Raw genomic sequence first — 25,830 nt, 5'->3', positions numbered from 1 at the left:
GAATTGGAAAAAGTCTCAAACGTATAAGAGAACCGCATGGGTTAAAAGCCCAGAGAATATGAAAACTTGCGCATTTGCAGAATCACACAAAGTATGTGACGAACTAAAGGGTAAATCGGTAGAAATAGCTATTGATTCCTGCAGCGACCAAACCTATTTACGGGAAGACTTGATAAAGAAAACCGACATAAATTACAAAAATAAATTGGCAGCGCTATGCTACTATGGAGCAGAACATAAATGTCCGACAGCTCAGGTCATAATAGAAATCGCCAATAAAGAGGGAAATACGGTTAAAAGGAAGTAAAAGTAGGGGTTGTACCTACTCTTGCAGTAGACGTTTTATTAGGGGGAGATTTCGGCAATATCGAAAACTTTCTTGCACTAAAAGCAACTTCCATGATTAAAAAAGTAAATTCGGTGACACGAGACCAATAAAAAAAGAAAAGGGAGGCTCCGCAATTCATTAATGAAAATGAAGATCAAAATATACAAAACTAATTTAAACTTAACGACGGGATTTTTATAAAAAATACGAAACTAAGAAAACCTAAAAGCCAAAAAACACCAGAAAAAAATGACCATAACCATAAACAAGATAAATTATTGACCGCTGAAAGAGAACCAGAGGAAGCCAAAGATAAATTAACCGAAATACTCGGGGTAACCTCCGAAAAATTCGCAGGTTTACAAACAAATGATAGAGATTCCAGAAAAATAAAACTAGCACTAACGAATTAAAAGAATCCCCAATCTAAACAGTTTTCCAGTAATGGAAATCTACTTTACAAAATAATGGAGACTGGGGAAAACCCTAGAAAATTACGACTTTTGGTACCACATGAACTGAGGAAAGCGGTAATAAAATTGGCTCACTCAAGCCCAACGGGGGGACACATGGAATCCCAAAGAACAAGAGAGAGAGTCTTGCAGCGTTTACAGTAGAAAGGATTAAGAAAGGATATTATCAACTTTTGTAAAAGATGCAAAGATTGTCAATTAGTCGCATACAAAAAACCAAATGAAAAAGTTCCAATGAAAAAAATGCCAATTTTCGGCAAACCATTTGAGAGAATTTCAATGGACATTGTAGGTACAATTCTGAAATCTAGCGCGGGAAACAGATTCATTCTAGTTATTAATGATCTGGCTACAAGATACCCAGAAGCTATCCCAATGCGAACAGTAAAATCACCAAAAATCGCAGAAAAATTATCGAAATATGTCTCACGTCACGGAATCCCAAAGGAAATTTTAACAGATAATGGAACCATTTTATATCAAAATACATTCGAAAATTACACGAAATTCTCGGTATTAAACAAGTATTAACTACTCCATTCAATCCTCAGACAAACGGAGTGACAGAAAGATTTAACGGAACCCTAATTAGTATGTTGAGACGTTTTGTAAGAGATGATGTAAACCAATGGGACAAAATGCTTCCTTGTGTCCTTTTTGCATACAGAGAAACTCCATACCAAGTTACAAGGTTCTCGCCATTTTAATTACTGTATGGGACAAACCCGAGGGGGGTGTTAGACATTTTAAAGGAATCATGAGATAACATAAAGAAAGAAAAACGAGCAAAAATGGGGTTTTTATAGGCCAAATGACGATACTGAAAAAACAAAGCGAATATTTCGAGAGGACAAACGCCTCTCTTCTTCAGCGCGAAACGAAACGATGTATCAATAAAAGCCAAAAATTAAAAGAATTAAAACCAACTACCTAACAACCATAAAAGCGAGTTATTCGCCAATATCCGCGATTTGCACAAAATCCAAAAAACATGAACTGCCATCGACGGATACTAGCGAGCAACTGACAAATGAAAGGAATCAATTCATTCACTCGAAAAAACAAAACGAACCAGCAATTAAATAAGTTGGAAAACTATGTCCTTTGATTTCGGATTTTAATTAAGGCATTTCTTGCAGACACCCTTTGAGACCTAAGGGGTTGTTCACGTGTTTGATTAGATGACTGGGAAAGTGGTTCAAGGTTTATTTCAGGGATTACTAACGTATCGGCTTCTCTTTTGAGAAAACCGAAATATGACTCGTTTATTCTTAAATCACCGGAATCTCTGTTTAAAGCTAGACCTAAATGTTGGTATTTATAAATTTCAACAGCTTCTCTGTAGTGCTGGACAATACCTTTATCATGCGAAATAAGACTAGCTTGACTAAACAAAATAGTATGGTCTGGTTTTTCAAAAATGTGCTCTGCAAGGGCAGAGTCAAAATTTCCTGGTTTTTTCCGCTTTTTAAGTGTATTATTAATTGAACTAGAATGCTGGGTTAATCTATCTGTTAGTCGCTGATTTGTTCTTCCGATATACCAAAGACCACACGAACAAGGAATTCTGTAGACACCGGAGTTTTCACCTATCGGTATAGGGTCTTTACCTTGATAAATTTGGGACCTGATAGTTTTTCTGGGTCTATAATAAGTGTAAATGTTATTTTTCCTTAGATTTTTTTTTTGAAATGTGGTCTGAAATCCCTTTAATGTATGGGAGGCCAAAATAAACTGAATTTTCCCTTTGATTTGTGTTTTCTGTGGAACTATCTGATAATCTTTTAATGCGTTTTGTAATTACAGAATTTATTAAACTAATTGGATAACCATTCCCAAATAAAATATCTCTAAGGTGGTTGAGTTCTAAATCCAAGAAACGTGTTGAACAGACTTTCAATGCTCTATCAACTAGAGAAGTGACAACTCCTCTTTTCACAGCAGGAGAATGATTGGAGGAATAACTTAAGTAACGGTCATTATGTGTGGGTTTTCTATATACACTAAACTCGAAACCCGAATCATTTCGGTGCACCAGAACATCTAAGAAAGGAAGACGCCTCTCTATCTCTGATTCCTGAGTAAATTTCAGTTTTGGATCCAAGGAGTTGAGGAAGTGAAGAAAAGAACCCAGAGACTCGTCACCATGCTCCCATAAATAAAAAATATCATCTTTAAAACGAACCCAAAATTCAGGTTTACAAGAACTTTGCAAAATAGCCCTTTCTTCAAGGTCTTCCATGAAAATATCAGCCTGTATTGGAGAAAGGGGGCACCCATGGAGAGCCCATATTTCTGTCTATAAGAAATGCCTCTGTAATGGAAATAAAAAGAAGTGTTGTTACAAAGGGCTGTAAGCGAAAGAAGTGTCTGATTCGAAAGAGTAGAATTTTCTGATATAGATGGGTTAGAATTAAGTTTTTGCTCCAAAAACAGTTCGGCCTTTTGAGGATCACAATTGGTATACATTGAATCTGCATCAAAACTGCCAATTCTTGTATTTGGTTTAACCGAAACTTGCTTTACCTTGGAAACAGAATCAGCGGAATTTTTAATATAGGATTTTTGAGCCTGAATTAGTGGGCGAAATATCACTGATAAGAATTTTCCTATTTTTGCTGTAGGAGAATTAAAAGAAGAAACAATGGGTCGAAGTGGATTACCAGGCTTATGAACTTTAGGAAGACCATAAAAGCGAGGGGACGTGCACCCGCGTGGGTAAAACCTTTTGTACAATTGATCTGTAATTTAACCTTTTCCTTTTAGATAAGAAAGCTCTTTTCGGACTTCCTGTACAAATTTTTCTGTGGGATCGGTAGCTAATTGTTCATATGTGTTAGAATCATTTAAAATTTCTCTGATTTTTTTGTCGTAATCATCTGAATCATGAGATAATGAGTAGAAAAATGAAGAAACAGTGATAATCCACTTGCTATCACTACGAGAAAAACTGCATAAATACCATGAAATTGCCAAGCAAGCACAGGGGGAATATGCAGAAAAAACTAAATTATGGTACGATAAATCCGCCTGAATGCGCGAATTCACGGAAGGGGATGAGGACCTCATATTGCTATTAGACGGAAATAAGAAATTGGAAGTAGGATGGAAATGACCATTTAAGGCGAAAAAGAAATTTAATGATGTAAACTGTATGATAGAATTGGATGGAGCAAGAAAAAAAGAAGAAATTTACTATGTGAATATACTAAGGAAATTTAACAGGGAGAATGAAAGGGGAAGCCACAAAGATCTGCAGAAGCGCTGTCTCATGATTTCAACCTCAGAAAATGACGAGGAAAGTGCCCCTTTGGGTACAATAGACCCGGAAGAAACACATATAAATGCCATTGAAAGAATTTCGTCAGAAACACATCTAAGCCGAGCTCAGAAAGACAAATTAAAAAATTTATTCACGGAATTTGCAGACGTAATAACAGACTTAATCGGAAAAACAAAAAATGTGGTACATGAAATACTAGTAAAAGACAGAAAACGAATAACACAATAATCGTACCGAATTTCAGAATCTGAAAGAAAAGAAATAAACAATGAAATAGACTGAAAGCTTGATTTCAGATTTTTGATAAAGCCATTAAATTCAGAATATGCAGTGCCTGTTGTATTAGTCCCGAAGAAGGATGGCTCCATTTGGTTTTGCGTAGACTACAGAAAACTGAATAATATTTCCGAATCAGACACGTACCCAATACCAAGAATGGATGAAATTCTTGAGTCAGTTGGCTCCGCATAATTTATATCAATTTTAGACTTGAGAAGGGGATATTGGTAAGTAAAAATGGACCCAGATGATTCAGCAAAAACTGCTTTTATTACGCCTTTTGGGCTATACCAGTTTAGGTATATGCCTTTTGGAATAAAAGGGGCACCAGCAACATTCCAAAGACTCGTAGATTGTATCTTAAAATCCTTACCATACACAAGAGCCTACTTGGATGACATTATAGTATTTTCAAACTCGTTCAATGAACATATAACTCATATGGAACAAGTATTGACCAGGCTGAGGAGAGCAGGATTAACTCTGAATATAGAAAAATGTAAATTGGTACAGTCAGAGACAGAATACTTGGGACACAAAAGAGGAAACGATATCATAACCCCATTATAGGAAAAAACAGAAAAAATTAAAAGCGCAGCAGTCCCGAATACAAAGAAAAAAGTTCGGTCATTTTTGAGATTGGCAGGATATTACCAAAGATTCATACCGAATTTTGTAACGATTGCTAAACTTTTGACGGAGTTAACAAGGAAGGGGGACATAGACTCCGTTAAATGGACGGAAATTGAAAAAATTACATTTGATACACTTAAATATTCTTATTGTAGCGAAAGAACACTGAGAAATCCAGATTTTTCCTTACTATTTGTGCTACAAACGGACAGTTCAGGTTACGGATTGGGGCCAGTTTTATCTCAAAATTTTGAAGATGGGGAACATCCAATCATATTTTTATCCAGAAAATTGTCAAAAGCAGAATTAAATTATAGCACGATAGAAAAAGAATGTCTTGCGATAATATACGCAGTAAAAAAAACTCGACTATTATGCATATGGACGAAAATTTACAATAGTGAGAGATCACAACCCATTGAGATGGCTAAATATAATGATATCAGATAACTGACGATTTTCACGACGGGCCCTGTTATTACAAGAATGCGATTTTGAAATAAAATCAAGACCGGTGACAGATAACGGGAACGCGGACGGCATGTCCCGATTGTGATAAAAACATATGTAAATAGAAAAAAAAATGTTGGATGGGCTGTCCCTTCATAACATAAATAATAGGGAGAAAAATAAAATATTGGAAGGGCTGTGCCTTGATAACATAAATACTAGGGGGGAAAAAGAGGTCAAAGACCCATGGGGAATAAAACAAGATGGTTACAAAAGAGATGAATGACCTACAACGGGTTGGGGGAAAGTTGGGAGATATTGAATGTCGATTCGGATTGGAAAAACTTGGAAAGGAATCTGAGATTGGTATTATCAACTTAAAAGATATATCGATCCTTTAGGAGGGGGAGGAATCCCTTGGGGAAGATCTCCTTCGGGAAGTCGTGAAAGATAGCCCTTTTCCTCACTACACAACTGGTGGACAAGTTGTGATCCCTTTACCGAGATTTTGCCTTTCTTATCTGGAGTCCATGGGGGATACTCTCTCCGAGTCACTTCATTCTTCACCCAAACCTTTGTCCAGTAACCCTATTCATAGCTGTTATTCTTCATGGGAATCGACAATTATTTCCGGAAAACCATATTCAGTGGGAGATGTATCTAAGTTTCATCTTCAATTAGAATCAACGCATATTCTTCAGTTAATTATCCCGGGGGAGGAAACCCAGAAAAAAGGCGATTCATGGTTCGCTCAAAATTTTACTTCATTCCCAGTACATTTATTGTGTTGACAGGCCTGTACATTTTCGGCCGTAAGTTATTTGGAATTACCCCAAGGTGTAATTGACTCTTTTATTGAGATGTGGGGTTGTTTCCACAGATGGAACTTAAGAGGCTAGTGCAGCCAATTTTTTATGATGGCTGGCATCATCATATGTGCCAGAAACTGATTCTCTGCTTCTCTCAAAATTAAATTCGTGAGAGCGAGAATTTTTTTTTGTTTTTGATTGTGCTGCGCACAATCATTGTCTACGAATCTCAGGGACTTCAACTTTCAAAACCTAATGCGGATGCTATATGATTTAGACCATGGTTGTCCTACAGTAGAGACGTGTCGATGACGACCGATCCAGAGCCAAGCGGTGGAAGTAATAGCACAGACACTGGTGGAAGAGAGAAGGCAAAATGATTTTGTAAAGTTGAAGTTATGTGTTAATGTTTTTAAGGGGGGACCAAAGTAACACATGGGCAGTGATTTATGTTACGGGGGGAGGTGTTGGTGTTTCGTTCCTGTTTCTGTTCCTTTCAGATAAATGACTTGTTTTCCTTTTCTTAATTATATTTGCTTATAGCATACTTTCAAAAGACAGGCTAAATTCTCGTTGCTAAGTTAGAGGCGTCGCAATAAGTAAGCTTTGAAGTAAGTTCTATTTTTGTACTTTCTGGTTTGGTGTCATTGAAAGATAAAGCTAAGAGGTAGAATTGGGTTTGAATTGGGATGGAGATGATTGGCTGGGCCAAGCGAAGGTCCACCCCTATGAACAGTGGTGTACAAAATATTATTTGGATTTAGTCGGCACTTTGACCCCGTTCGGGGGGATATATTTATGTGGTATTATTGTGACCGTTTGGTAGAATACAAGCAAGGTATCTTCTAAAAACTATGTACTGGTTTCCGTAACCCAGGCAGGTTAGGAATAGAGTTACGAGGTATCGTCATTATTATATTTACAAGGGGGTTTGTTACCTCCAAGGAGAGAGTTAGAGATTTCTAGCCGTAACCCAAGGCGGGTACATTTGGCTTTAGAAAGTGACTATTTGACCACTCGATCGCGTTATCATACCCTAGGACAGGGCATACTGTAAATACGTTAGTACCAAACCCGATATTTGCAAAACCGGTGTGGTAGACGCGGCATCGCATTATATTTTGGGGCCGGGGCTTTCCCCTCCAATAAGTGGTGACACCCGTATATTACCACGCCAGTGGCGTTGTGGCCTACCGGTATAACTCTGCTGGCTAAATACCACAAACACCTACTATAGAGATTTCAAGCTCCTATCTGAAAAATGTAGAATTCTGTATTTTTTGCCAGAATCACAGATGCGTGTTTATTTGTTTTTTGTTTGTTTACTTTTTCCCCCAGGGGTGATAGTATCGACCCAATGGTCCTAGAATATCGCGGGAGGGCTCATTCGAACGAAAATTAAAAGTTGTAGTGCCCTTTTTAAGTGACCAAACATGGAGGGCAACTAGGCCCCCTCCCACGCTTATTTTTTCCCCAAATTCACCCGATCAAAATTTTTAGATAGCTATTGTGTTCAGCTTGGTCGAAAAATATAATAACTATGTCTTTGTGGATGACTTAATCTCCCAAAGTCCCCGAAGGAAGGTCTGCAAGTTATAAACTTAGCCCAATGTTTACATATATATTGATTATTCGGAAGTATACAGAAGTTTTCAGGGGCAATTTTTTCTGTTAGATGGGGGGGGAAGGTCGGGCGTTACATGGTAGGATCTTTCCATGGAAAAAGTTTTCATGGGGGAAGGGATATTGCTAAGAAGGGGACATCGGATTTCCCAGCATTATTTAAAAACGATCATAAATTAAGAAAAAACACAATTTTTTCAACTGAAAGTAAGGAACAACATCAAAACTTAAAATGAACAAAAATTATTATGTATATGATTGTCTCGCCCCCTAGTCATTACATCGCTCTTTACGCTAAAGTTTTTTTGTACTTTCATCAGAGCTATTTATTCTAATTAACGGCCTTTGTTATTAAGGGCAAATTTGAACAAAATTTGAACTTTGGCGTAAAGAGCGAGGTATTGACAAGGGGGTGAACCCCCTATTATACGAAGTAAAAATATACGAATATAGAAGTTTGTTGCGTAAGTTAATTCGTAAGTTACGTCAGATCATAATTTCGAGAAACCCATTTAGCCAAAAAAAAGTAAATTTAATATGCAAATTTTGTTTTAATTATTCATGTATGGTGAGCCGAAATCACAGCTGAATTAATTCAAAAACGTTCAGAAATTAAATAAAAAAACAAGTTTTTTTTTAACTGAAAGTAAGGAGCAACATTAAAACTTATAACTAACAGAAATTAGTCCGCATATGAAAGGAGCTGTTCCCTTCTCAACGCCTTGCTCTGTACGCTAAAGTTTGACTCTGTCTCACAACTTTATTTTTTAAAACAATAAAAAACTTTAGTGTAAAGAGCAAGGCGTTGAGGAGGGGACAGGCCCTTTCATATACGGAATAATTTCTGTTCGTTTTAAGTTTTAATGTTGCTCCTTACTTTCAGTTTTTAAAAAAACCTGTTTTTTTATTTAATTACAAGAGAAATCGTTTTATTTGTTATTATTTCAAGCACACATACATTTATTTTTAAGAAAGCCCATAGGGCCATGGCTACAAAATATAACAAAATCACAAAAACCGTATAAAGTTCCTAAAAAAAATATTTTTAAGTATCAGAGGCAGTGAAATGAAATATTTTTGTTGGAATAATGTAAACAACCATGTATATCTTAGTAAACTGGAAAAATCAGAAATTTGATTTTTGATGAAAAATGTTTTGATTTGCTTTTGTGCAATTTTTGGTAATGGCGGGTTCCGAAACTAAAAGAAAGAGACATGGGTGATAATCAGCAAAAAATAGGCTCAAAGCAAATTAGCTTCAAAAGCAGCTTAAGAAGGTGTATAAGCAGCTTAAGAACAAGTATAAGAAGTATAAAAAGGTGTATAAGAAGGAATAAGCAGTTTAAGAAGGTGTATATGCGGAGAAAGAGACTAAAAGAAAGAGACATGGGTGATAATCAGCAGAAAATAAGCTCAAAGCAAATTAGCTTCAAAAGCAGCTTAAGAAGGTGTTTAAGCAGCTTAAAAACAAGTATAGGAAGTATAAGAAGGTGTATAAGAAGGTATAAGCAGCTTAAGAAGATGTACAAGCTGCTTAAGAACAAGTATAGGAAGTATAAGATGGTGTATAAGAAGGTATAAGCAGCTTAAAAAGATGTACAAGCTGCTTAAGACCAAGTATAGGAAGTATAAGATGGTGTATAAGAAGGTATAAGCAGCTTAAAAAGATGTACAAGCTGCTTAAGACCAAGTATAGGAAGTATAAGATGATGTATAAGAAGGTATAAGCAGCTTAAGAAGGTGTTGCTTTCCTTTGACAATGTAGTTGTCTTTGGGATAAACAGATATCTAATATTTGAATTTTGACCAACGGAAAGCGTTATCAAATTTAACTACTCAGTTTTGCTTATTAATTTTCACCGTTCAGCCTGGCAGCACTGACAAAAATTCTTTACTGTTCTAAAAACTTCATAATTTTGAAACAAAAGAAAAATCTTAGAAAATCGCAAAATTCATTTGTAGGATTCATTGTAAAAATTGGCATGTCAGGTATGGATAAATCTAAAATGGGTCCATGGGGCCAAAAAAATGGTTTTTTTTTATATGTCTGTGAATTATCATCAATGAATGATTATAATTAAACTATAACTGACATTAAAAATATAAATAATGCTTGTCAAAATTCAAGGCCATATCTAGGGAAAGGGGTTTACCACGTTTTATCAATGTTTAGTTTTCCGGCATAAAATTAACCATTTAGAACAACTAGCAACCATTTTTATATATTTCACCTAATGCATTAGTTAGAACTTCCTTCACAAATGCACTAAAAGTTTGGACTTTAAATACGTTGTGTGCTAATTCTTTTTAAAACTTCATTTACATATGTACATGCCGTAAAATAAGTGCGCCCATTTAACCCAAATTTTCCATCATTTTTCGAATGAACAAGCTGTTTTGAATAATGACAAAAAAAATCTTTGTTACTTTTGAGGCCCCCTCATATAAAAAAATCTTTATGGCCAAATAGTTACTTTCGTCATTTAATTTTTCGTTTTTAGAATCGCAGATTAGGCTCCATTTTTTTCCTTTTTTTGCAAATAAAATCCTTAGAAATGTCGTATTTTATTAGCATACACTTAGTATTCATTGTACCTATAGTGACTTCTTACAAAAATTGTGTTTTTTTTTCTTCTTTTTTTCGTTGAACAATTAATAAGATTAAAAACATAAAAAATACGCTCTAGGATAGCCCACTTTTTTTCTTCAAATATTCAATGAGTTTTGTGAGTAAAATAAACAGATACCTTAGTTCTGGCAAAAAAGCCAGTACATCTAAGAAAAGACACGCACACAGGGACACCTCAGGACCCTAGTAAGTCTCCAAAAACTCTCAACCCAGCATAATCAAAATAATATTTTAAGTCAGCAATGATAGAACATTTAATACAGTAATTTTGATAAAAAAAAATGGCTCCTCACTAAAATCGGACCTTTGCTACCACATTATAGAGAATATACAGTATCGACAAAGGCTATACTCCCCCTTAAAGAAAGGTGAAAGACATTTAAAGCCATAAAAGATTCATACTCCGCCTTCGCGCTTGCGCGATTCTGATGTACACATCACGGTATGCTTATAGAAAAACCTGTTTTTTTTTGTTTTTGTTTTTCTACAGTGGTGGCAACTGAACTAAGGTTATGACATTTATGCTCAGAGTCTATACGCGCGGTATGAAATGAGCTTGATGTTTGGGAAAAGGAAACGCAACAGTCTACAGTGTTTGGTACCCCATGTCGATGGTCCCGTGAAACTAAACTCGGGGTAGCAACTTACTAATTTCGGGACACGAATGCATCTAAAGGAGGGTTAGTAGCTTGCTGATTCCGGTTCCCTTTGAAAAAAAAAAATAGATGATTTGATAGAACCTCCTTTTGTATAAGTTGGCCTATAGTAACCATGGATACTTTCTAGAAAATATGAATGCTCAAGTCTTGTGACATGCTTTGTTCTTAGAAGAAGGAGGGGAGGTTCAAAAACCCCAATCAATTGGGGTTTGTTTCCTATGTTCTTCTTCATGTACTATTGGCTATTGGCTTCATGTACTATTGTACTATTCATGTACTATATACCTTGTTTTTTGCGTGGGATGGTCTCACTGGTGTTTCATATAAATATAAGCAGTATCATGCCATCTACATTACTTCATTGAGTTTCCTGAGTACTGAGCAAATCGGTATTCCCGCTTATACATACATTTGAATCTCCTTGGCGCCGAAATTAGCAATCTACTAATCTAATTTAGATCCTGGTTTTACCGATGAAAATGAAGTAAGAATCATTTATAATCCGTAGCTAGTCATTAAAGAGAATGTTTTCTGCAAATTTTCTTGTTTTCTTTTATGCTTGCTTGTTTTTTTATTTTGACTTTTAATTTATGTTTTTCTCATTTATTTAAGGAATTTAGCGAACGTTCGTCGTATGCACACAGCCGTGCAATTGAATGCAACTATCAGATCCAAATCCGAAAATGCTGCTCTTGTTGTTATCAACCTACCAAGTGCTCCAAGAAATACAGAAAGGGATCAAACCGCTAATTGTAAGCTATTAAAAAAAATTATATTAGGAATAAACATATTCTGAGACTACATTGGCTAGATTGACACGCCACTTACATAAATAATACTATTTGTAAAGAAATAATACGCCACTAATAAATTATATATATATATATATATATATATATATATATATATATATATATATATATATATATATATATATATATATATATATATATATATATATATATATATATATATATATATATATATATATAGTGTGTGTGTTTGTGTGTAGGTTAGGTTCAATTCATCCGAAATGTTTACAGTAAACTGATATTTATATCCGCCTGTGCAAAACTAAAGGATGTATCTGAGATTTTTTCCTGAATATGCTATACCTCGCTGCATGATCGTGATTACGCAGAGTTTAAGTTTGAGAGAGTATACCGTTGCTGGCTAGACAGTGGTTGGAGCAAGGAGGCTCACGTCCTCTCCTAAGCCAGCGAAGTATAAAGATTATTAGCCCTATCTAACTTTTTTATGTCTAAACATAAGAAACACACAGTAAAAACATAAGCCATTCAGCTAGAGCACCTTGACTCATTGAGTTTCCTTTACTCGCAAAGCAACTGTGATAAATTAAAAGTAACTTCTGATCATGACTTGAGGCTAGAAAAGTCTTTGTTCTTAAGGAATTATCCTGAGTTTTCTTCAAAGTTTTCCTTAGTTTTCAATTAGTTTTCCTTTAAAAGAAGTTATTATGATTCTAAGAGTCCACTTTGGGGTATTCATCTTGTAGGAGTATTCGAAGACGGGTGGTTCAACTCTTTTTTTTTACGGCACGTACCCATATGTTTCTGGATATAGTAGCAGAACAAACGGAACTATTTTAAATGCGTATAAGACTTTTGAGAATTATTATGTTTATCAATGGATTTATCATTAAAAAATATAATTTTTATAAATGTCATATTTCATTCGCTCGCAAAAATGTTGCTGTGAATACATTCAAAAGCTTTATTTTTGTTTTATGGTATGATTTGGAAATCAAGAGATACTGATATTTTTTTTTGGCAAGATGATAAAATATACTGAGTCGAATTAACTACAATATATTATAATATATTAGTTAAATCATTATATGTTTAAGTCGCACCTAATCCTTACATAACGAACTGACGATAGACACATTAGAAAAATTGATTGATTTTTATGATGATTTCAAACTCAAACTCACTAAGTTCAATGTTACCCATCAGAAATTAGAAGACTGAGAAAATTTTTCTGATTTTCTCAAAAAGCGGAAACACCCCCAAAAAATCAAGTGACCTTAATGAAAACCACACCATCAGATTCGGCATATCAGAGAACTCCACTGTAGAGGCTTAGGCTCTTATCTGCAAAGACTTAAATTTTTTTTTCCAGAAGGAATCACGGATATATATTTATTTGTTTGATTTTTTCCCCTGGGGTGACAATAACCAGCCAGTGGTCCTAGAGAAGGCTCATCAGAACAGAAATAAAAAGTTCTAGTGCCCTTTCTAAGTAACCAAAAAGATAGGAAGGCCACTAGCCGCCTTCCCATGCCCGTTTTTCTCCTCAAAGATATTTGATCAACATTTTGAGATAGATATTTGAGTCAGCATAGCCAAAAGAGGGCTATGTCTTCGGGGATGACATGATCCCCCCATAGTGCCTGGGGATAGGTCTGTTAAGTTACACAATTTACAGATCGTACACATATAGTTTATATTATTTGGAAATATTTTGGGGGAATGTTTTGCAAGGAGGGGGGAATTTTCCACGGGAACATTTTTGCGCTTGAAAAATTATTTGACTTTATTTCTGCTCGTCTTTGTGAAATCTACCTCTTTTACTTTTTTTGAAAAACTTCTTTTGTGGAAAGAGTTTTTTTTAAATTAATCATAAATATATCTTGTATAATCTGCGAAGCCATCATTTTTGTTCGTTTTAAGTTTCAACTTCGTTCCGTGAGACTTTTTTTAATCAATTAGTTAAATCAGTTTAATCAATTAATAGCATTATCTTTGCCATTTCATACAATGCGCAGCTGAACCTTTTTTTGCTCAGTTTTTTTTTTAAGAGTTCAACTTCTCAAATTAGTGTATTGTGAAAGCTCTTTAATTGCTTCTGAAAAGAAAAGAATAAACCTTGGAACCACCAATCTGAAAAATATACAGCTTAATTGTTTTATCAGAAACTCTTTATCTAGTGGGGGCTGCACCGGTAATTTTCACTAGTTCATAGATATAGCCATCGGAGGGGGGTGTCAAAACTCAGCTCGTGACTCAAATTTTTTGGCAGTTTGCAAAAAAAAGGATTTTGTTGAATAATTCTATTATTTATGCTGTTTGAATATTGTTTAATATTTAAAATTTTAAATTATTTAATATTTCAAATATTTAAATAATTAGATTAATTATTAAAAAAAAATTAATATGTATTTTTAGTATTGCTATGCGTTGCATTTTGTGAGGGGGTCTGGTCTGCATGGGGGTAGAGGACATACAAAATTTAAGGTTGCACTTCATGACTTAAGTAAATTGTTCAAAATTGTTCTAATTTCTTATCGGAATTTTTGAAGGCTCATAAAACTAGTTGATACGAGGTACCTACGCAAATATTATATTTAATTTTTATTAAAGTTTAAGAAAATCATAAACGTTATGGCAAGTTAAATTCCGGCGTGTCCTTATATTTGTTGTGATATGTGAGTTTAATCACAAATTAATCACAAGCTTAATATTGTTGACAAGTGATTAGCGTGCTGGACTTGCAGTCCTGTGTCTGTAAGGGCTCAGGTTCAAGTCCAGGTGTCTGTGGCAACTTTTACCACAGCAACCAATAATTAGAACTCAAGTTCTAAAATTCGTCCTAATCAGAAATCTTTATCGCTGTCTAAATTCACAAAGTGCAAAGCTTTTCAAACAGAGGTCTTTATTCTACAGAGTTTAGGAAATGTCTGACCATTTCATACGAAAAAACATTCATTCAAAACGAAACCAGTTTATATTTCGGTTCTCCGCCAAAACAGGTAATTAGCCTTTTTCAAGTCACACTCTTAAGAACTACAATCTCAGAAAATAAATATCACGACGTGAAAATAAGAAAAGAAAAACGATAAACCATCACATCCCTTCCCCCTTAACCAAAGTTTCATGAGTTCTTCCCTTGAGGCCTCAGCTATGATGAGAGAAGAGGAAGGGCCACTTTGAGCACTATTTACAAAATGAGGAGGGGTCGCCTATTTCTGATATCTTGACAGGGCGTCAGCATTAGCGTTCGCAACCACTGGACGGCTACTAATGGTGAAATCACATGCTTGTGGGCAGGGGCGTCCCGAAGGGGGCGGAGGAGGATCCCCCCCCAAATTTTTTGGTAATCGGCAAAATATTGCAACATTGGCAGAAATCTAGCAAAATTCTTGATTTCTGCAGAAAATTTGGCATAAATCAGTTAGCGATTTGGTAAAATTTACGAAGATCGCCCCCCAATAAAATGAGCCTTGGGACGCCCCTGCTTGTAGGGCGAGAATCCACCGAGCTAATTTGTCGTTCTGATTCGACATCACATGAAGCCACCGTAACGGATCATGATCAGTTTCGACGAAAAAATACAGACCCGCCAGGAAGTAGTGGAACTTGGATATTGCCCATTTTATTGCTAGCGCCTCCTTCTCGATCGTGGAGTATCGACTCTCAGCGAGTGTCAGTTTCCTGCTAATGAAGCCAATAGGTTGTTCCTCGCCGTCAGTCCGCTGGGTCAAGATTGCCCCCAGTCCTTTGCCACTCACGTCCGTTTGTAGAATGAAGGGCTCCTTATTTTTCGGATTTCTCAAAACCGAAGCTGAACACAACGCCTCTTTCAGAAACTCAAATGCCAGTTCTGTATTGGGAGTCCACTCGACTACCTCAGGGGCCTTTTTAGGTCGTCATCTGGCGGAGTGGGTTGGCCAAAGCTGTGAAATTCTGGATAAAGCGACCAACTAGTATCCAACTAGTCCCGTAAATGCTCGAACATCCTTTTTTCGAAATGGGTCTTGGATAATTGACAATCCCCTGGACCTTGTTCGTCGATGGCTTAACGACTCCACCTCCTACTGTGTGTCCCAAAAAACTCCGCTTCTGTCTCCCCGAACCTGCACTTCCTTAGATTGACTGTCAGCCCTGCTGAATGCAATCTCTTTAACACCATTTCGATTTGTTGCAGGTGGTCCTGGAAAGTGTCACTGAAGATCCCAATAATGGCAGTACGAGAAACTCATATAAACCATTTGGCGTCGCAAATGCTGTGTTGTGTATGCTATTAGGGCGCATTTTTATGTGCCAATATCTTCGAGTCAAGTCTAGTTCACTGATAAATTTAACCGTTCCCAATCCCTCAAAGATCTCATCCGTGCGAGGTAATGGGTAGCAATTCTGCCTTGAAATTTTATTTAATTCCTGATAGTCGGCACAAAACCTCACCGTCACATCTGTCTTTGGCACTAGTACTATTGGTGACAAATAATCACCCTCCGACGGTCTAATGATTCCTTCTTGCAGCATATTAGCCACTTTTGTTTCTTCCAGGTGCCGTTTCGATGCTGGAACTCGGTAGGGTTTTTTCCGCACCGGTGGATTACTGCCTGTATCGATCTCATGCATCACGAGATCGGTTTTCCCAGGTCTGTCCCAAAGGGTCGTTCTGTATCTTACAAGATTTTAGCCAAATCCTTTCTCTGACCATGACTCAAAATTCCGTTTATGGATGCCTGGAGGGATTCTTCGAAGTTTCCGTCATTTCCTGTACCCTTGTGGTCCGTCATCTCTTCCAGACTTGCGTCCGCATAGTTGTCTGTTTGAATAAATAAGATTTCATTCGGATTTTCCCAGTGGCACTTTCTAAGAAGGTTTACGTGGAGAAGCTTTGATTTCTTTTTCCCCTCGGGAAATTTCACCAGGAAATACACACTTCCAGATCTTTTCAGGATCTTGTATGGGTCTTACCACTGTACCTCAAGTTTGCGATTTCCACACGGTAATAGGACTAGCATTTCCTCTCCCGCTTCAAACTCTCTGGGTCCCCGGTTGTGATAATACCAGGTCTTCTGTCGTTCCTGACTTGCCAATAAGTTTTGATGTGCGGTCTCGGTCCATTTGCTAAGTCGTTCCCGCATATTAAGCAGGTAGTTGACTACCGATTCAGACGCACTTTTCTTTTTCTCCTCCCACTCCTCTCGTAACACATCTAGTGGTCCTCTGACGTGATACCCATAGATCAGCTCGAATGGTGAGAAATCCGTCGAAGCATGTTTAGTTTCCCTCTAGGCAAACAAAAGATATGGAAGATACTGATCCCTCTTCTTTGGCTCGTCTCTGACGAAATTTTCTTAGCATCTGCACTATGGTCCCATTTAACCTCTCAACCAATCCATCCATCTCCGGGTGGTAAACACTGGTACGAAGGGGTTTAATGACAAGGGCCATGTATAGTCTCTGCATAGTTTGGGAGATGAGGTTACTTTCATTGTCGGTCAGAATCTCTGAAGGTATCCTCACTCAAGAAAAAAATTGATCAATTCGTCTGCTATCTTTTATGAGTCAGTCGAGCGAAGCGGTATAGCCTCCGGATATCTGGTTGCAGAGTTGCTTATTACTAGTATCTACTTGAAACCAGTTTTACTACGCTTTAAAGGTCCCACCAGGTCCATTCCTATTTTGTGGAAAGGAGTTTCAATTATCGGGAGGGGTTTTAATGGCCCATTCTCCATATGGCGTTTTCTGGCTGTCATCTGGCAGTCATGACATTGTTGGCAATTTTCGGTAATCCTTTTCGCGAATCCTGTCGGTATTTCGTTGCCTGCCCATACGCCCTCCCATAGGTGAATCATGGACCAGTTTTAGCACGCCTGTTCTGTAGGCTGAAGGAACCACTGATTGCCATTTCTGCTCGTCCCGATCTCCCTTTTTGACTACTCGGTAAAGCATCTCATCCCTTACAATGAAATATTTTGCCTCTGTAGGCTCGGCCATAGCCCACACCCAAAATTCTTGTAAGGTTTCATCCAACCTCTGTAACTCAGCAAAACATTTCCCTTTTTGTCCAGGTTTCATGGGAGCCTCCTCTCCGTCTGACTTGCTCTGAGAAACGGCCTACTTTTCTCTACGCTTCTGCCCCCGACTCTGCCATGCTTTTCCTTCTCCAGAAAACATTGAGTCGTCGAAGTCAAATTGTTTTGCCTCTGAAATATACGTTTGTAATTCACACAGCTTGCTTGCTCTGGCTCTCGTTGTCACAAACACATCAACTTCCGAATCTACCAGCCTCGAGAATTCTGGAAAATTTCTCCCTACCAGGAACTTCTTTGGGATCTGATCCGAGACTGCAACCTTCACTGGAAGTTCAACAAGCAAACCATCTGCTTTACCCGTACGTCCACTACCGCCGTAGGGTATTCGTGTGTGTCGCCATGTACACATCTCAAGCTTCTAGACTCCTCCCATCACCATGATTCTTCCGGGACCAGCTCTGAGTGCAGAAATGCTATGTCCGCTCCACTGTCCACCAGCATATCAAACGTCATTCCTTTTACTTTGCCAGGAAGCACAACCGCTGCACCTGCCAACTACCGGTGATCGGGCCTTTCCGGGCTATCAGCCAGGAAACCCTGCCATGTATTTTCTGGCTGCTGCTTTTTCCTCGGACTGTTCTTCCTATAGTGTGACGTGTCATCACACACAAATCAGGCTCTCCTATTTCCTGCTCAGCGACTCTCACGCGAGCTTCCTTCCTTTGACTCAGCTCTCGCTTGATGACTGCTTTCCCCTCCTTTATAGTTGCCGTCAAAACTCCTCTGTTTCCTTCCCTCTTTCCCCGGACGCTGGTCTCGGTTATCACCACCCATCTTCAAACAATCTTTCGTTGTTTTACGAGCAAGGACGCTAGCTTCCGCAAAAGAAACAGCTTCCTTAAGAGTTTTAAACTGCCTCTCCCGAAGGGCAACCTGCAGGTGGTACGGTGCCGTCTTCGTAAACTGTTCCACCTGTAAAAGCTCAAAAATTTCTTCTACATCCTTCCATGGCACAATCACTCTGGCTGGCCGGGTGCTTGTTGCCGCCAGGTTCTCTGCCTGCGCTCTCAGTGATGTTAGACTAAACCATTTATTGAAGTTGGTTCCCAGCTTTCTTCCGAATTCTCCGTAGGACTTCTTTTCTTCTACTTCGGAAGCGTATGCGATACGTTTCATTTTTGACAGAATACTTCTCAAGTATTGCTGGTTTAACCGCATCGTAATCAGAAAATTTTTCCGCCGATAAACCTGACATCGTCTCCAGTGTGGGACCGGAAAGAACTGGATACATCTGCTTAGCCCACTGTTCCCTAGGCCAGCCACTTGCCGTCGCCGTGCTCTCAAACATGCTTAAAAACGAGTCTATGTCATCACTATCTGTCAGCTTAATTAGCTTGGGCCTAATTGTGGATTGTGCTGCTGTAGGGTGCTACTCAATTGTCACAGGTTGACCCGCCAAGCTTATTGTTAGGGCGTTCATTGCTGTCATAAGCTGCATGTGCGATGTCATAAACTGGTTAAACTGCGCTGCGTCCATTGTAATCAGATTCTTATTACGTAAGACTTGAATACTTGAAGACCTAAAACTTTTGGCAATACTTCTATCCCTACCTTTCCTTCCGCTTTCTCTGTCCTTGCCTTACTATCTTCTGTTTCAGAAATAGCCTCAGGCAAAAACTTCACACTCTGTTGTTCTTCCTCATTGTAAGGACAACTAATCCCCTTCGCCAGGCTCTCATCCCCACCTACAACCTCTGTTATATGTGACTGAAATACCTGTTCCATCTTAGAGTTAAACTCTTTAAGAGGGTCTACTCTAGTTCTCCTCTTAGGAATCGCTGATGCTCCGTCGTTTAGAGCGTTGAGTAATTTCCCGTGAACTCAACCCAGTGAACTGGACCTAGTCTGTCTGACACATTCGGTAGGATTCTCGGGCATACGACTTCGCCCACCTTTGGTTACAAAGATGCTTTTTTTTCCTTTTTACTAAAATAAAATTCCTATAATCTCCTCAAGGTTTACGAAAATATTGCCTTTCTTTACCGCCTCAATTACCAGAAAAATGCCACTTTAATTTGTCGACAATTAGGAAAACAGGAAAATTTGGTAGGCGGGTTTCACGATATAATCAACTGGAAAGTATAGGCTTTTCTCAAAAGTCTAATAGGAGAACTGAATTGCTATAGAAACAGCAAAATTGTCGTACCGTGAATTACTTAATCAAGTTTAGACTTTTCTCAAAAGCCTAAACGAAGAATTGCAGTTCTAAAAAACAGCAACATATCGGTCACTTGAATTAATTAATTAGGTTTAGACTTTTCTTAAAAACCTAAACCGAAAACCGAAATTATAAAACAGCAAAATGTCGGTAACGTGAATTAATTGATTAGGTTTAGACTTTTCTCAAAAGCCTAAACGGAAAACTAAAATTTTACAAAACAACAAAATGTCACTAGCGTGATTGAATTAGTTACCATTAACCCAGGAGCTCTTCAAACTAGATCACTTGCGGGAATAGTAAGCACTTTGTGCCTATTCCAGATCAACCGTTCAACGCCTCTCCAAATTCAGGAATCTTATCCCGCCGCCAGACACCAAATGTGGCAACTTTTACCACAGCAACCAATAATTAGAACACAAGTCCTAAAGTTGGTCTCAATAAGAAACCCTTATCGCTGTCTAAATTCACCAAGTGCAAAGATTTTCAAACAGAGGTCTTTATTCTACAAAGTTCAGGAAATGTCTGACCATTTCATACGAAAAAACATTCATTCAAAACGAAACTAGTTTATATCTCGGCTCTCCGCGAAAACAGGTAATTAGTCTTTTTCAAGTCACACACTTACGAACCACAATCTCAGAAAACAAATATCACGACGTGAAAATAAGAAAAGAAAAACGATGAACCATCACAGGGTCACTGATTTTTTTGTTTAGATCGGGGCTCAGTGACTCTGTAATCCCAGTGAAAGACAACCGAGCTCCAAATGAATAGCTGGGGGGAAACGCGGGGAGTGTTGGATGATTTGCCTCCAACCAGGCATTACACTCCCGGCCAAAGGCAGAGAATAAGAAATCAGTACGTGCGCTACGCGGACCATTGTCGGCATCCCAAAAAGATTTAAGTTAATATAGTTACAGATTTCTTTTTGTCACTTGTTTTTTTTTATATATATATATAAACAATAATCGTAGTTAGTACAAAATAATCACTCAAAAAACGTTTGATGAGTTGAATATGTTATTATTTTCAGTTAAAATTGTTCAGGTATGTACGCATTGAATGTTGAAATCACAATCCTCCTTCCCTATGGCAAGCCATGGGTTTTCGCTTACACATAAATCTTGAAAATTTTTAATATTTTGAAAAAAAGAATTCCTACTATTTCAGCACGGTTTTAAGGCTTTTTTCCTAATTTTAAGAAATGGGCCTAAATTTTCGAATTTTAAAACCTTAAAAATCATGATTGAATAAAGATATTCCTAAACTTCAAAACCTGATTAGGTTCGAGTCCTGGTGTCACTGAATTTTTGGTTTAGATCGGGGGTCAGTGGGTGACTCTGTAATCCCAGCCAAAGAGGCTCTTTATTTTTCTTTGGAAATCTTCCTTTGTGGATTTTTTTTGTTTAATTAATCTAAAAGAAAACACAATTTTTAAAAGCTAGAAAGGGGTCATTCAGTTGCAAATTAGAATTTATAATTTATGCATTTATATTTTAACATTCAAAACCTATTGCGGCAACCAACCGTAAGTGCCTCATTAGAGCATTAGCCTACATCTGTTTCTCAAGATTTTAATTTTATAACACAAAGATTGTTAAAGGTCATCAAAAGTCAGCACCCTATTGAGGGGGGGAAGAACCAGAGTTAGATATTTCAAAATACCTTCCCAAGAGATCCGGGAGGCTCTCTGCATACATTCCTGAGAGTTTTATTCACCTAGCTCAACTATTTCACCTATACCAAGATAGACAAGGGCCTAGAATTTTGTAGGTATTGTTCTTGTGCACAACCCCATCAGAAAGAAACCCTACAATTCTGTAAACTACTACTACTTACACCATTCCAAAATGTTGCTTTGCGTTAATTTTGATACTAATTGAACCGAAAATTTTGATGCACGCGAAAGTGAAAGAACTCCTTGAAAGTGCAGCATATACAGAATTGTCTATTTCTTGCTCCCTCCTCTAGGGTAAATCTCGCTTATGCAAATGACCTAGTTCAATCAGAAAAGGCTCATACCTTACCAACAACGGTATATCCAGGATTTAAGGGGGGGGGGCATTTTTCGAAGGTTCTTACAAAAAAAACTTTTAAAAAAGCAGCAAAAATTTGTTAATATGCATTTTTTTCTACGTTTTTACAAGTCTGGCAAAAACTTGGGGGGAAGGGGTTCAAACCCCATAACCCCTCCTCTCTGGGTATGGCCATGCATACCAAGATTTATATTTTCGCTTTCTAGTTCTGAGAATATTTATTTATTGTCTTTCCTTTCAGATATGGAATTTCTCGAAGTATTAACTGAAAACATTAGTAGGGTATTGATGGTAAATGGATCCGGTCAAGAGGTTGTGACGATCTACTCTTAACGACACTACAATCACTAGTGAAAATTTTGACAGTTTACCATTTAATGGTAAACAATTGTTTTTTGAGTTTACGTGCCAAAATAACAGGCTCAAGTATATGACTTTTTTTTTATAACACTTGTTGACTGAATTTTAGTTGTTTATTTTTTTTTACCTTTAGTTTTTCAACATTCCACTAATTTGGGTAGTTTTTTATACTAAGTTTAATCGTTTTAATAATTGGAATTTTTAAGAATTCTAGTTTTTATTTAAAGTGATGTTTATCCAGAAGAAGAAGCTGATAATGCTATAATTGTGTTAAACTTTTTGCATAGAAAAACCCTGTTATTTACCAACATAGCTGTTTTTCCCGTTTTGTGTCCTATTCATTTTATGTTTTCGGCTTTTAAAACTAAGAAAGATTATATATACGAAAAGGCCCAACTAGAGACTAAAAAATCTAAAGCTGATAGAATTTATTGTAGAGTTAGATGTCACTAGGGAGGGATAACAATCAACAAAGTGATCTACTGATTTATTAGGGATTTTGCTAGAGGGATTTAATAAAATCTCTCAAACCAGGAATAAGTTAGTAGGTGTACTAACCATATCTAAACACCTTTGAAGAGAAAATCTACTCCCCATTAGTTTATTTTTCTTCGCTTCATTTAATTCTTAATCTAGTGTTATTATTTTCTTCTTAAAATACTGGTGAGAATTAGAACTTTTGGAATGATCTATTGAGTGAGCCATGTCCTTATTTTCTTTTTTCCGAGAAAGTAGATGCTAGTAAAAACGTTTTAGAAATATAAAATACACGTATTTTCTATTTATATAGTTGCCTATTGTTCATGAATAAATAATTGGACATATATATTTATCAAAGCAAACGTGGAGTTTAAATTAGAATGTCCATCAAACTTTGATTTAAGTATACTTAACTAGATGTGTCAATATCTATACCAGGATTTTTGTGCAGGGAGGGGGGTGGTCTAACAAAAAAAATTGTTTAGGGGAGAGGGTTAAAGGTTTTTTAACTCCATTTTGAAGACAAATTTATGAGTCAGGGAAATTTTTTTTTGAGAATTGTCTTTATACCTGCCTTTTATGAACACTTTTCGTTGGGGGGGGGGGGGGGGTTCAAAATAAGTAGCACCTATCCGTGTATGCAGCCCAGATCTACACCTATATAATTGGCTAATGTCTGTAGCTATCAGCTCTGAACAACAAGCGTAAGAGGCTATACAATTGGTACCTGGACCCATCTCGTCAAGCGAGTATTTTTTATCATACATTCACTAGGATTTGGACCCCCCCCCCCCTACACACACAAAAGAATATATGCAACAGTTTTTTTCTCTTTTTTATGGGATTTGTCGCTATTACTTATATCATTTAAAACTATCATAATTAAATCGTAAATTATCATTCTCATCTGCGTCTATTGGAATATTTTCATGCATAGTATTAATGGTTTATTAGGCGCAGATAATTTATAGACTATTTTCCTATATATTGGCTATTTAACTCGTTATGTATAGTGGCTTGTGACAGAACTATATGCCTAATTAATAAAAATACATTTTGTAAAATACCCGGCCTACCCTCTACATTAAAGGGTTTTCTGTCTCCTTAACCCGCAAGGTTTTTTAATAAGACTGTAGAATATTTCCATGACTATTTTTTTTTAGTGGACGTGGGCGTTAAATTTTTCAAAACTTATATTTTTTTTAAATAACTATGCTATAATTATAAATCATATTTTTGTAGATTTACTAAAAGGATAAACCATATGAGACATTTTGTGAATTAATGGCCTAAAGTAATCAAAATATATACTATTATTTCTACCAAGCAATGCGAGCGCAATATTTTTCTACCAAGATAGAATATATGGACATGGTACATTTGAAGATCAGAAACTTAGACCTCATTTTATTCAACTATGAGGAAGAATTTGAGAAGAGGCTCATTTTGGATGTCATGTTTTGCTATTTTAGATTGTTATAAGCACTTTGTACATTGATTTAAATCATACTAGTTGTTGACAGAGGCTCATAATACATAATGCTATACACATTCAAATAGTATGTATTCATTATTTTTTAATATTCTGGTGTGTTATTAATAGTTTAGTATATATAATTCTAGTATTTTTATTTATTACCAATACGCCCTCTGTTTTTTTAAAAGTTTTAATCTAACAGTCGTTAAAATAGTATATTTTGTTAAGAAGTTTAATTAAAAAGGCCAACATTAAAATTAAATATATCTTTAAAAAATCTAACCTCTAATAGAAATATTTAAAAAGGTACGGGTTGTCTGTTCACTAATAATGCTCTTCAACACTAGATTGGCATAATAGCAAACCAAATATAACTGAAACAAGTATGATGAAAATATTGGTAAATAAATGTGTCCCTATGACGGGTGCAAATTTTAGGTAGGGGGGGGGGGTTTAATATAGGGAGGGGGAGAAAGAATGTTTTTCTTAATGAAGATATAAAAGTGTATTCTTCAAAATTTCAAGGGGGTGGGTAGTGCTGACGAAAATACTAAGAAATGCACGTACTCTTTTAGGGGGGGGGGGCAATTCTCAAAAATTTAGGCGGAGGAATATGTAAGAATTCTTCTTCGATTTTTTATTGAAGATATAAGAAAGATATTCGTTAAAATCTAGGGTAGGGGTAATTTTCTTTATTTTTTCAATTTTTGTCATTGAAAATAGTAAGAAAAGGTATTTTAAAAAATCTATGATTTTGGAAAATACCCCCTCGTCTAAAAGTCTTTATCTACTATAGTTTGTTAGGCATAAATAAAAAAGTAGATAGAAGATAGATTAATTTTTACGTATACCATCATGTATTATGAACTTATTAGGTACAAATTTTTTTGTGGCTGTGTGTTTTGTCTAGTTTCTATAATATCCTTCACTACTGTAGACTGTTTCTCCCTTCACTGTTCACTCTATTTAGGCCAAAACAATGAGTATATGTTGCATTTTTTAAAGATTTTTAGTGTTGCTCTTTAATGTTTATGGGCTTTAAGGTGACTTACTGCCCTTTTAATCATTGTTTTAATCCCACTAGAATTAATTTTGATCCAGTTCTTTTTATAATTTTTTCTGTGGTACCACTAATAACTAAGCTAAACTTGTTAAAATGTAAATCAGCGTTTTCATTTCAACCGTATTCTTTGTATAACTAAACTTGTGATGTATTACTCAACTTCAGATCCAGATCATCTAATATATAAGATCGTCTGATGTATAAGTCAACTCCTGATCAAGCTTTGATTACAGATAT

General features: G+C 36.6%; 1 protein-coding gene across 1 annotated transcript in view; it reads left to right on the top strand.

Moving 5' to 3' along the window:
• The window catches only part of LOC148947573 (solute carrier family 12 member 4-like), a 396,387-nt gene extending 371,430 nt beyond the window's left edge, over window positions 1-24,957 (top strand). The window contains 2 exon segments of the mRNA XM_089095942.1: window positions 11,779-11,918; window positions 22,455-24,957. Coding sequence (XP_088952068.1) covers window positions 11,779-11,918; window positions 22,455-22,546 — 232 coding nt within the window. The 3' untranslated portion in view covers window positions 22,547-24,957.
• Window positions 24,958-25,830: the final 873 nt, after the last annotated feature.

The sequence above is a fragment of the Artemia sp. Qi Xiang Cuo genome, chromosome 10 (assembly GCF_049724085.1).
Source record: "Artemia sp. Qi Xiang Cuo chromosome 10, ASM4972408v1, whole genome shotgun sequence".
Classification (NCBI taxonomy): domain Eukaryota; kingdom Metazoa; phylum Arthropoda; class Branchiopoda; order Anostraca; family Artemiidae; genus Artemia; species Artemia sp. Qi Xiang Cuo.
Note: the sequence above shows the minus strand (reverse complement) of the source record. Positions and strands in the feature narration are given on the sequence as shown.